The 13,563-nt window shown below is 45.2% G+C and overlaps 1 protein-coding gene across 1 annotated transcript; it reads right to left on the bottom strand.

The window, feature by feature from the left end:
- Positions 1 to 4,606: 4,606 nt before the first annotated feature.
- On the bottom strand, positions 4,607 to 5,940 carry GJA8 (gap junction protein alpha 8). Its single transcript, XM_012471979.3, has one exon. It carries the CDS (start codon positions 5,927 to 5,929, stop codon positions 4,619 to 4,621), a length of 1,311 nt encoding a protein of 436 aa, XP_012327402.1. The 5' UTR covers positions 5,930 to 5,940; the 3' UTR covers positions 4,607 to 4,618.
- Between the last annotated feature and the right edge of the window lie 7,623 nt (positions 5,941 to 13,563).

Here is a 13,563-nt window from a genome sequence, read left to right as displayed (position 1 = left end):
TAGGTACCCACTTACTAGTTTTACAGATTGTATTTACACTCAGAAGAGTTTTTCTTCCAACCAGGCAAACCTTTCTCATCTAAACTTTGCTAAGTTGGGTTGTGCAATCATTTGCACATGATATGCGTAGAGGGTAACTCATGGTGAGGGAAAGGAGCGAAGAGGAGGCTGGGGAATGGAATGGGACATGTAGTTGGGGTGGTGTTCTCATTCTTACTTAGCGTATGCCCAACGACCCTCCTCAGGAACCGGGGAGGAGCAGTGGTTGGTACCAGTCTCGCTACAGGCCTTCCGCATGGCCTGGACTGAAGAGTTCCAGCATGCAGCTCTGTCAGTATCCATGGAGTCCCTTGTGCCATGAGTCAGAGACTGTCCCAGTGGTTGATACTTCTCCACTTCTTCATATGTCATCTTCTCCATAGGTGAGCTCTAGTAAGCCGAGTACCTTCAACATCTCTTTCAGCAACCAATTCTCGTGTGATTAAAGAGATTCTTTTTTCTTTTGTACTATAATTCTTAGGAATTCAAGATTACCTGTCGTCCCTCCAAATTTATTTCCTTTATTTTAGTTATTGGCTCACTTTTTATCGGTATCTTAGTTAACAATGTATGCAGTAGTTGCAGGTATGACTGTCACTACTTCAGTATACATTTTACAATATGGACTTACAAATTTTGATGACGCCTTCTTTTTTTTTTCCGTTTATTTCCAAATTAGTGAGTTTTTAAAAAGATCTATAACATCTTGTGAAGGAGGGGCAGAACTTATCATCCTCAATTAATGTAGAGAAAACTGTCACGTAGAGCAGGTAAGCGGCATCTTGGCATACCCAGAGTCAGGAAGGGCAGTCGGCACCGTCCCCAGGTCACACAGAACTTCAGGAATATCTGTCCAATGCTGTACTGGCTGCTTCCCCTGTGTGGCAGGGGACAAAGACATGACGGAAAGCAGACAGGCTTTTTTACAACACCCAAAACACGAGGCCAGGGTTTACACAGCCAGGCTCTAAACTTTCTAACTGAACTTTGAGCACCTCGAACCTTCCTGGTCACAGATCTCCCCTGATGGCAGTGTTAGAACTGCTATCAAGTGATTAATCCCTTTCCTCTGGAGGGAGCTGTACTCCTGATGTCCCGCTGTCTAATGCATCTTTTTATTGGTAGGTCCATGTGCCCTAGGGTTTTTATCTAATAAGGGACCAACCAGGAGTAGAAACTAAATCTGGACATAATGAAGCCCATGGGGATTATAATCCTGAGTCAGTCATAATTATTTGCCTCAAAACAGATGCTGAGGGGTGCAGCTGCCTAGAGTAAAGACCACCACAGACATGCACCTGCTTCTGAATGGAAACTGGCTGCAGTTGTGTGGCAGCTTCAGCTGGGGCATCTTTCTCAGCGGATGAAAGTAATTGGCAATCTGTCTCCAGTCATTTCTTAAGGTCAATGAGCCTCAGGTTCCTACTAAACATACGGGGTTAAGATTCTGTTTTGAATCTCTTCTGAGAAAACTGATCTCTGGAGTGTCTGCTTCACACTGAAAAACTCTCACCAGGTAACTGCGAGGCGGGTTGGGGGCACAGATGGAAACCATCCACCTCCCCTTCTTCCCAGTCTCACTGCTGTTAGATCTCTCAGGGAGTGGCACCTCTCAGCAGGCTTCATGCTTGGCAGCCAACTCAACCTTTATGACACCCGTGGACGTAGGAAGGTGACAAATGCCAGCTCTAGTTTGTAGGCAGAAAACTGAAGTACAGAGAGCTCAAGGCACAATAATGATACAGCCTACTAAATGGCAGAAATAGAAACAAAATCTCAGCCCCTTGATGCCCGTGTCTGTTTCTTCCTAAATAGGCTTCTCCTTTTATTGGGAAGACCAAGAGGGAAACTGGGGACAGGGTGGGTACGTGAATTGAAGCGGGATGCTGCTTCAACTGAGGAAAGACACTCACACACACGCTTATGCCCCAGCTGAGATAAGGAGGCCAGCAGCCCTCATTTCTACAACTGGTACCAAACGGCAGTTTTACTTAGAACAGGATATCAGTTTTCTTTTTCTTTTCTCTTTTGTATTAGGCTCTAGTTGAGATAGACACTTTATGCTGGTAATGATCAAGCTATTCATAAGGCTCTTTTTAACTGGGTCTTCAGGAACAAAACTATAGGAACAGTAGTGCAGCCATTACGGTCAAGGATGCTCTCTCTGGTTCTCAGGCCTGGGATCTTGTTAATTCTCTCACCATAGAGGAGAAGGTCTGTGTGGAATAACGTTGCCTTCAGCGGGTACGATCAAGGAGTAGCTAGAAAGCCACGTGTCTACAAGATAAACATACCTCTTCTATTCAACATTCCTCCACTGAAGATTTGTCACTTTGGGTTACCCAGGTAAAATATATAGTTTAGTCTTTCTCTTTTAAATGCAGTTTTTCCTGGGAGTTACCAAACAATCAAACCTGAAAATGAGTTTAATTTTTAGACTACTTTGCTTTAGAATGGATCACCAAGAAATGGAAATTTTGTCAAGGGGGAGGAATAGTTTTGGAGAAAACCTGCTTTGGAAAGGTGTATTTTCAATGAATATCTTAAAAGTAAGGTATTAACCAGAGAGCAGCAAAGGGGATTGGTATGCTTTGAGATGGTGCTGATCGGGGTTGGGAAGATACAACAAAGGCAGTTTTTCAAAGCACCTGTTTTGGGTCACTTGCTGGCCGCCTGTCCAGGTCCCTGCCACGTCAACTTGGTTTCCATAACTCCTACACTGTCTTTGGCACTGCAGTCCATGAAGCATAGTGTGAGTTTAGATGAACCATCTTAGTTTTCTCTTCCTGCTCTGGCAATTGATTGGCTGAGGGTAAAATTGCTCCTGGTATGAAATATATACTTGTACGTGAGGATTTCCCCTGACTAGACTCTGTGTTTGAGGAGGGTGAGTTGTGGGAATATGAGGACGGGAGCCCTTCAAGATTTTTCTTGTTTCCTTTAGCCTCTGTGTCCTTTCTAGGGATGAGGCTTGGCCTGGGACTTCACTTTGGGATCCTGGCCGTGCGAGCACTCACTTTGTGTGAGGCTCCCTCTGATGCCACTCTCATGGCCCTTTTGGTGCATGTCTTGCGCCTGCACAAGGCCTGAGAGCTGCCTCTTCTTAGGACAGACCTGTGAGCAGGTGTCTTTCTGCTTGAAACTGGGTTTGCCTCTAGTGCCTGATGAAAAGAGGTATAGAATTTAGGCTGAGCACTGATGCTGCAAGAGGGGAGTAAAGAAAGGATCGTCTTTGCTTCAAGGAAAAAACTGCAACCAGTCCTCAAAGCCTTTGATTTCATGGGGAGAGTTTTGGCATCTTGCTCTCTTTCTCTGATGGTACCCAGGGCAGAATTCCCACCAATACAAAGCATATCATTGCTTCAGAACCCAGGGGATACAATGACCCAAAATAATGGTCAGTGAGAACTCTGGCTATCTCCTGGACTGATGATTTAAACCAAACACTCCAAAGTAGTGAAATAAGGTTTGGGAGCCACAGAAACAATTTGAGACCATAAATAATAAGACTGATTCCATAAGAAAGCTGGGCTAATTAGCATAAGCTGATATTGCAAATTGGTGCCTCACAGGTTAAATTTGGCCTGCACATATTTCATTTGGTCCACATGTTATATATAAAATTTAGTTGCCAACTATTAACAGTTTCAAAAATTTCAATTAAAATTTAGATTTCACGGGCCAGGCAGGGTGGTGTACACCTGTAATCCAGCATTATGGGAGGCTGAGCCCAGGAGTTTAAGACCACCCTAGGCAACATGGTGAAACCCCATCTCTATGAAAATTAGCCAGGTGTGGTGGTGTGCACCTATAGTCCCAGCTACTTGGGAGGCTAAGGTGAGAGGCTCACATGAGCCTGCGAGGTTGAGACTGCAGTGAGCTGAGATTGTGCCACTGCACTCCAGCCTGGGCAACAGAGAGCATAAAAAATAAAAAAATAAATAAATAAAATAAAAAATGTTGGATTTCTGGCGTCCCTTGAGAAATCGGAAAGACCAGGTAACACTTCATGGTACTTATTACCTGGAAGTGAGCAGCAACTTCTCCTGCTCTCCAGCTTTCACAGCCCCGTTCTCTCCCTTGCATTAGAACAGGGCTGCCTTGTAACTTACGTTCGTTACCGTCTGTATTCTGCAGACTTTTGAGCTGGGATCCCCAAAATATGGTCATATGGTATCTGCTTCAGAAATGCTGGCATGATAGATTCTGGCTGAGTTAGTGAGCTTGAGACAAGACTGGTAAAAGGCTATGAGGCAACCCCAATTCTGATTTAAGGGTTTCTATGGAGAAATGGGCATGAAAGAAGAGTTCCCCACAGCTGTCGGGGTTGGAGGAAGGGGGCAGTCATATGAGACTGGGAACTCTAGTGGTCGATGGGTTTATCTTGGTAGCCCTTATGCTGGATGTGGGAAAGGCCGTTTCCTAGTTGCGTGGCATACACTGCCTGCTGCAGTGCCTGTCCAACCAGGGGCTGGGGCGAGGGCAGGAGAAAGAAGACTCAGATCGTGTTGGCACCTTTTCCTTTCATCTTGCCTTATGTAAGGTTGGGTGGTTTTTTTTTTTTTTCTTTGGCGTCACTTCATACGGTTAGATCGTCTGACCTGGCTCGGCTGCTGGTTTTGCTCAGCCTGCTCAGGGGTCTGGCATCATCTGTTGTCAGCTCCGGACAGAGTGAAGGCGTCTTCTCAGCTGGCAGCCCTTGCTTTGCCACCTCCGACTGCAGCTCTTCTTTTTCACCCTCCTTCCCCCCTCCAGGGATCTCTTCTTTCTCCCCCTCTGGCACTGCCACCTTCTCCTGCCCGTCTGTGGTCACCCTCTCTGCTTCCTGCTTCTCTCCCACCTCGGGTTCGGCTCCCTCCTCTGCAGGCGGCCCCTCGCCCTCCACTTCCTGCACCCCCACCTGAGCATAGGAAGGCAGTGTCTCTTGGTAGCCCCGGGACAAGTCACCTAGGGGTCCCGTGCTGATCTTCTCCTCGAACTGATTGAAAGGCTTGGCAGAGACTGGGCTGGTCTCCACCATCCCAACCTCGGTCAGGGGGAAATAGTGGGAAACGATTTTCTCTTCTTCTAGGAGCTGATAGCCCTTGGCTTTCTGGATGGAGGAGACAGCAATGGAGTGGAGGGATTTCTCAGGAATCTCTCCCAGGGGCTGCTCTACGGGCCTCTTGAAGGCAGCCCGGATCCCCTTCAGGCCCAGGTGGCCCAACTCCATCACATTGAGGAAGAGGGACACGGAGGCCACAGACAACATGAACAGGATGAAGATGGTTTTCTCCGTGGGCCGGGACACGAAGCAGTCCACCACGTTGGGGCAGGGCCAGCGGCTGCAGCGATACAGAGGCAGGATCCGGAACCCGTACAGGAAGTAGTGGCCCACGATGAAGCCCACTTCGAAGAGGGTCTTGAAGATGATGTGGCAGATGTAGGTCCTCAGCAGGGTCCCCTCCAGCCGGAACTTCTTGGCGCCTTTGCTGCCGCCGCCCTTCTTGCCGCCGCCCTGGTCCCCGCCGAGGGGCCCCCGCTCGCCGTCGGTCCCCGCCTGCTGGCCCAGCTGCTCTGCCTCGCGGCTTTTGCGCTTCTCCTCCATGCGGACGTAGTGCACCGCGTGGCCCACGTACATCAGGGACGGGGTGGACACGAAGATGATCTGCAGCACCCACAGGCGGATGTGGGAGATGGGGAAGGCCTCGTCGTAGCAGACGTTCTCGCAGCCAGGCTGCTGGGTGTTGCACACGAAGTCAGATTGCTCGTCCCCCCACACGAACTCTGCGGCCGTGCCAAGGATGAGGATCCGGAAGATGAACAGCACAGTGAGCCAGACTCTGCCGATGACCGTGGAGTGCTCATTCACCTCCTCCAAGATGTTCCCCAGGAAACTCCAGTCGCCCATTTCTCACCCACCTGAAGAAATGAGGGAGAAGACAGAAGCTGAGCGGCCGCCCATGCAACCCCGAGTCAGCGTCTCTTTTTGCTAACTCGGTACCCCACCTTTCCAAGTTGCGGAACCCTCAACACGTGTAAACAGCGTCTATTCAGCGCTTCCTCGGTGCAGACTACGACTAGGGAACAAAGGAGGCCCCAAAGAATCTGCTTCCAATCGCTTCCTCATCTGTAAAATGGGCTTAATAATAATATTATTCTCATTCACTTCACAAATGGTCTGAAAGCATCGATGAGGCAATATCTGTATAACTTCTTAAACTCCACCAAAAATAAGGGTTCATTGTTGACCATAAATAGAAACCCTTGGTTACATGGATTTAAATCAAGACCGCATACTGCTGTAAGTTTCACGAGACACAATACTGAAAAATTACCTTATATTCTGGTTGTCTGGGCTCCCAACAAAATTCTTATATGTAAGAAATTGTCTGTGGCCATCTTATGTTTGACTGTGTCAGAATATATAATGATCAGATGTTTGAAGGGAAGTGGAAGGGGAGTCACATTTATTGAATACCAACTTTGAGATAGAACTTTGACATTATATTATTTCATTTAACTGGATCCTGCTAAACTGTAATTTCCATGAGGGTGGGAGGCATGCCTATCCTATTTACTGCTATTTACTCAATGCCTGACACACAGCCCAGCACACAGTGAGAACTTGATAAGTATTTGTTAACTAACTTAATTCCAACAAATAAGAAAACTGAAGGCTAGGCATGGTGGCGCATGCCTGTAATCCTAGAACTTTGGGAGGCCGAGGCGGGAGAATCACTTGAGCCCAGGAATTCAAGACTAGCTGGGCCACACAGTGAGACCCCATCTCTACAAAAAAACTTTAAAAAATCAGCTGGGCTTGGTGGTGCATGCCTGTGTTCCCAGGGAGGCTGAGGCAGGAGGATTGCTTGAGCATGGGAGGTCAAGGTTGCAGTGAGCCCTATTTGTGCCACTATGCTCCATCCTGGGAGACAGAGCAAGACCCTCTCTCAAGGAAAAAAAAAAAAGAAAACAGAAATCTGAGGCTCAGAGAGGCTAAATATATTGTCCAAGGTTAGACAGCTAAATAGCAGCATTTCTGTTTGCTTGATCACAAAGGCTGGGTTCTTCCCACTACAGCACTGAGATAAACTGCTTGCAATCAGAGCTGCACAATTCTTTGACTTCTGTGCTCTCAATTTATGTTTCCTCTTCTCTAAGTTGAAATCTGGAAACCTTTATTAATAGCTTTACACATTGAGGGCAGTATATTTTTATTATTACTCTTTTAAATCCAAAGAACAGAGAGAATGCTTTGGGAAGGAATCATGTGACAGGATGAGGAAGGTCTTCTAAGACACTTTTAGTGTCCTACAGAATGAAAATGTTTCAGGGTCTGTAACATATGGCTGTTTTAATAGAGTTAAAAATTTGGTCTATAGAAAAAATATCATTAAACATGATAATATATGATGCCTCTAGCACAGCAATGGCTAATGGAAATAGCATTGAACTGACAAGGGGCTGCTTGCAACTGGGTCATTCATCCAGTGCAAACCTGTAACCTAGGAAGGATGATGAGCAAAACTTCCACCTCATTGGAGAACGGTTGTTCCTCCAGCTTGAACATCTCTAGAGTTGTAAAGTTTACCATCACTGCCTTCAGACCAAGTTAGAAGAGCCCATGTCAGACAAAAGCCCATGTTAGAAGATCCTGCTCTGGGATGCTTCTAGCCATGCACCACGCTATAGGACCAGGAGCCCATGGGGCTAAAAGGTTATGCCTACTATTTTTTAATCACAGTGATATTTGTTAAGCACAAAAGCCTATATCCAACCTGTGATTTGGAGTCTGGCCAGACAAAACCTGGTGGCAGGATGCTAATTGCGGGCATCTGCAATGTCCAGCAGGCTGTGCTGTCAGGGCACGCACAATAGCTGCTTCTTGTGGGAGAGCAGAGAGTGCTCCTCCTCTTGGGGCCCCATAAACTCCCAATCAAGCAGGGTATCCGACAGCAGCTTCTCCTCTTCTGAAAAGGTGACAGCAGCTGTGGCATCCCCAGTCATGAGTCTGGCACTGGGAAGAGTTCCTTGTAGAAATGGATAATGGAGAGTGGGAGGGAACCAGCAGCTCGGAATCAGAACCAGCGACTCACAATCCCAGCCACATGTATTTGTTTTTAAGTCTTCAGACTCTAGTTAAGTCTAGTACTTGCCCTGGTAAGAGTGGCAGCCATTCCCACTGCCTTTTGGAAAATAGGTGGAAAACATGACGGTCAGGTTAGCAGCCCAGGCATAAAGCTCACCCTGGTGGCAGAGCCAGGAAAAAGTCATTTTTTTAATCAAATAGTTTATTCTAAAATTTATGTTAAAACCACAATTTGAATAACTTTACTTCTAAAAGATCGAATCTGGCTTTAATGTGCTCTAAACCTAATATATCTTACCATCTTACTAGTATCTTACTTAATTGTAACTATCTAGCTAATACTTACCCTCATTGATATATCAGTTCAGTTTCAACAGCCTTACTTGTATTGTACCATATTAGTCATTTTGGGTTTCTATGTGTATTTCACTCACATACCCACATGAATGTGTGTGATGAGCACATGCTCTCAGCCCTATATGTTAACCAATCTTGTTTCCCCCCCTTTAGTATCAAAAGCTTTTGGAGGGCAGGAACCATTTTGGCTTCGTTTTTGTGAACCATCACAGCACAGAACAAAGCCCTCCACAGAGTGGGAACTCCGTAGACATCAGTGCCTGGGACTGATAGTAATCCTCTGAAATCTGAAATTCTCAATCCCTGACTTCACGTAATATGAGTGCTAGAGACCAGGGAACTTTAGTCCTCTTGCTGCAGCTAACAGCAGGGAGATTAAGCAAATGCAAAAAAAAGGGTAAATAACAAAAAGCATAGTAAATTGATCCCAACCAGCTGTTTTGAGACACAAAACTGCTTATTTTATGTAAGATCAAAGATATAAACTGGAAGGCCAACAATTCTTGACACCAGTGTCATGATACATGTTCAAGATGTAAAAAGCCGCTCCTGACCACCTATTAGTAATTTTGAAACCAAAGCCAAATAAGCTGGTGTCTTTCTATACTCTAAGCCGCCATGCTAAGATTGCATTTTTCAAAAATGTCTAGGTACAAAGTTTCTTGTTATAACTGAAGGAGAGAAACTGTAATTTAGGACATAATCTTTCCAGTCCCACGATGTTTAAACAGACCTACTGTGCTGTTAAGGAGATACATTAGAGGCGCGCAGAGAAATGCCTTGGTTTCCTGACTTCTAACAATAAAAATTTAAAGCAAGTCAGATCAGAGAAGCAAAGTGTTCTATAGGAGTAGGGAGACATCTGACCCAAAGGAAGAATATTTCTCTTCTCTTTTTCAGGGATAATTCTCTGTTTTATTTTGCTTGTGAAAATTTAGTGAACAGACCTGTTACAGATGGAAAATAAATGGAATTCAAGCCTCCAATCCCAGGGTGTCCATATATGGCCAGGAACATCCCGCCTGAAAATTATAGCTAGAGGTAATGATTAAAGTAACACCTTATGTTTGGGTATCCTTAATGTATTTATAAGTGATACAGTTTCACATGTTTTATTTCAGTCCTCATAACAAGTTGTGAACTAGGCCAGTGGTTCTCAGACTTAGATTTCATAGACTAGTATAATAACAACGAACTAGTGGGACCAGCATAAGGATACCAGCTCCTTATTTTGCCAAGCAAGGACAGAAAAGTAAGAATTATTGGCTGGGTGTGGTGGCTCATGCCTGTAATTCCAGCACTATGGGAGGCTGAGGCAGGCGGATCACTTAAGGTCAGGAGTTCAATACCAGCCTGGCCAACATGGTAAAACCCTGTCTCTACTAAAAATATAAAAATTAGCTGGGTGTGGTGGCAGGCACCTGTAATCCCAGCCACTTGGGAAGCTGAGGCAGGAGAATTGCTTGAACCAGGGAGGCGGAGGTTGCAGTGAGCTGAGATTGCACCACTGCACTCCAGCCTGGGCGATATGGCAAGACTCTGTCTCAAAAAAAAAAATTTATTAAATCTCTAACTGTAATTACAGTCTGTTTCATCATCATTTCATAAAAGGGGATTATAACACTATAAAACTAGAGAGGACATAATTTCAGAATAAAAGACAAGCCTTCAAATTGAACACACTTAACTTGGCGAAACATTTACTACATTATTAATTTCTTCATTGTCACATTTTGGTCACAGGCTGTGGAAAACTTCATCTTGGGCTAGAACTGACAGACGTCCAGATGGATGTTTGAGAACCAGTGAACTTGGCATTATCAATCCCCATTACCAGACAGAAAGACAGGCTGGGGGGTTAAATGAGTCTCCCAAGGTGGGGCTTAGCTAGTGAGGGCAGAGCTGGGATGTGAGTCCTGATCTGCCCGCTGTAAGTCCATTATAACATAGCCCTCCTCTGGCTTTCGAGAGGCAGAATGACACATATACACCCATTAATAAGTTCTCCAAAGCATTCAATGGCCGCTTACAACTCCGGTTGGTAACCAAGTGCAAATGTGCCTCTCTTCCTGTTTCTAGAACAGCCACTAGCCAGCGGTTCTCATAGACAACAGAACCTGCTCCTAGGAAGAGTTTCAGGGTCCTTAGCCAGATCCATTCCCGTGCTCCATTAAATGCTCCAACATGGAAAATGCTGAGCACGAAACCTCCGCTACCCCCACAGCATTCAATAATTATGACTATGATTCCTATTGCAGAATTTGAGTGCAAATATCATAAATATCAAATACTTGGTTTAGCTCCCTCCGGATTCCTGTACACATGTTAATTCATTCTGAAAAATGAAAAGAGCTTAAGAAGTCAAATTGTAGTTTGAGTTTGGAGATCCCTGTTTCCCCATCCTCCAATTATTCCAGCATTCCTCTCCCTTCCAAACCTTTGCCAACTGTTAGATCAACTTGTAAAGGGTTTTCAGAGTTGAACTGTGTAAGTCCAGCCATCCCAGCCCAAGACTGAATCTTACTGGCAAACTTTTCCCTTTTGAAGAAGCCTCTATATGGTCCTTAGATTAGGCTGAGAAAGAAGAATTGGGGGGAATGTTACAAACTAATATGACCCAAGGAAAACTTGCCAATACGAGGAGCGTCCCACGGAGAAATATGTGCTGTCTTTCTCTCTTGGCGCTCAGCAGCAAAATGGCAACTTTCGTCTCTTTCCTTTGCCACCTAAAAGCCCACCTCCCACTTCTCTACCCCGCCCCTACTGTGCTGCACGACTGAGCAGATATGACTGGATTGGCCCTGATGGGTAGGTTTTACTGTCCAGCAATATTTTAAGCTCCCAGCCAGACAGCTTTTATGAAGGGAGGGATGTTTGGGAAACAATGGGAGTGAGAGAATGGGAGAGCTGTGTTGGGCGCTGAGGGGAGGAGGATGGGAAAAGCTGATGGGTGAAAGCTTAGATGGGGCTTCTGAGCCTCCAAAAGTTTCTTTTAGAAGCAGACTGGGCCTGTACACCAGGAAACCTTTGGCTTCCCTCCAGAGGGCATGAGCCTAGGAGCATTTTCCCAAGGCCTTACCATCAGCTTGGAGGATCTTAGTGACGTAGGGACAGTGAGTAGTCACCTGCGTGCATCCCTCTGCCCTGAGTCAGACGGAAGGAGAGTGGTTGGTCCTTTTCAAAGGACCATATTTCATCCTCTATTGGTGGTTCGCTCTTGTCTCTCAAAGCTTTCAGCAGTAGAATTGTGGATATTAGAGGCTGGGAAGGGTAGTGGGGGAAGGAAGGATGGGGAGCGTGTTGTTAATAGATGAAACAGCACAGCTAGATGGGAGAGTGGGTTCTGGTGGTCTGCAGTGCTGTAGGGTGAATATGGTTAGCTATAATTTATTTATTTTTTGAGACGGAGTTTTGCTCTTGTTGCCCAGGCTGGAGTGCAAAGGCACAACCTCAGCTCACTGCAACCTCCACCTCCCAGGTTCAAGTGATTCTCCTGCCTCAGCCTACCAAGTAGCTGGGATTATAGGCACCCACCACCATGCCCAGCTAATTTTTTTTGTATTTTTAGTAGAGACGGGATGTCACCGTGCTGGCCAGGCTGGGCTCGAACTCCTGACCTCAGGTGATCAGGCCTTGGCCTCCCAAAGTGCTGGGATTACAGACGTGAGCCACTGTACCCGGCCATTAACTATTTTATTATATATTCTCAAAAAGCTAGAGGAGAGGATTTTGATTGTTCCCAACACAAGTGATAAATATTTGAGATGCTGTATATGCTAACTATCCTGATTTGATCATGACACATTGTATCCACGTATGTAACTATCACTCTGTATCACATAAACATGTACAATTATTACATGTCAACTAAAAATAAAGGAAAAAAGATTTCTAAAAAGATCAAAACAATAAAAAAGAAAAACAAATCTTCAGCAGGGTTGTCTCGTTCTTTGAAAGGAGCCTTAACACTCCAAAGAATTCTGGTGCCATTTGTCAAAGTAATAGCATTTCTCACCATGTTTCACTCATAATTACAAATGCTTTCAAGCGGCGGAAGTTGAATCATCAATGTCAGCTAACATTTTTAGATTTTAGTGCCTTCATCTGTTAAATGGGAATATGATGTTTTTGCTCACGAAGAGGCTCTTGGATTAAATTCTAATGTGGCTTAATGAGGAATGATGCTTGAGAAGCCAGCTTGGAGGACACGGACACATGAACTCTGAGGCCCACTCCCTTCCCATCGTCTAGGACTGACTATCGTTAGTATAAAAAATGGTTATTTTTGCCGGGCGCGGTGGCTCACGCCTGTAATCCCAGCACTTTGGGAGGCCGAGGCGGGTGGATCACGAGGTCAAGAGATGGAGACCATCCTGGTCAACATGGTGAAACCCCGTCTCTACTAAAAATACAAAAAATTAGCTGGGCATGGCGGCATGTACCTGTAATCCCAGCTACTCAGGAGGCTGAGGCAGGAGAATTGCCTGAACCCAGGAGGCAGAGGTTGCGGTGAGCCGAGATCGTGCCATTGCACTCCAGCCTGGGTAACAAGAGTGAAACACCATCTCAAAAAAAAAAAAAAAAAAAAAAAAAAGAAAGAAAAGAAAAAGAAAAAATGATGATTTTTAACTACATTTTCCAAATCAAAAATGAGGGATTTTATCCTACAAGTTTATTTGTGAAAACAATGGAGCAAAAATAGTTGAAACTGAGTTTTATGAAGTCTGCAATGTATGATTACTAAATTGAAGATAACTTTGAAGGTAAACTAGATAAAAACAATCTGAGCACTTAATTCACGCCCACCCCTCTCTCCTGTCCTTTCTGGTGTCATGGACATATTGTATTTAATGAGGGCAGTTTGGAGGGAGGATGGTAACAATGTTGTGTGAGTCCCCAGTTCCATTTTAAATAAAATGGTCACTAGCCCACAATCTCATTTACTTCAGATGTCTGATTTCTTTTGAACTCCCAAGTTTGAGGGCCCACACTGACTGGACAGTGCTTTCTAGCAAATCCTTCACTTAAAAACAGATGGTCAAGGCTGATCCCTGCAATATTAATGAGGCAAGGAGTCAGAGGATGAAGGGAAGAGA

The sequence above is a fragment of the Aotus nancymaae genome, unplaced genomic scaffold, assembly GCF_030222135.1.
Source record: "Aotus nancymaae isolate 86718 unplaced genomic scaffold, 86718_ANA_hifiasm-v0.15.2.pri h1tg000108l, whole genome shotgun sequence".
NCBI classification, from domain to species: domain Eukaryota; kingdom Metazoa; phylum Chordata; class Mammalia; order Primates; family Aotidae; genus Aotus; species Aotus nancymaae.
The sequence above is the reverse complement of the archived record's forward strand: the minus strand, read 5'-3'. Positions and strand labels throughout refer to the sequence as shown.

Coding starts and splice junctions, on each gene's coding strand:
- GJA8 (XM_012471979.3), bottom strand. CDS start 5,929: ATGGGCGACTGGAGTTTCCTGGGGAACATCTTGGAGGAGGTGAATGAG.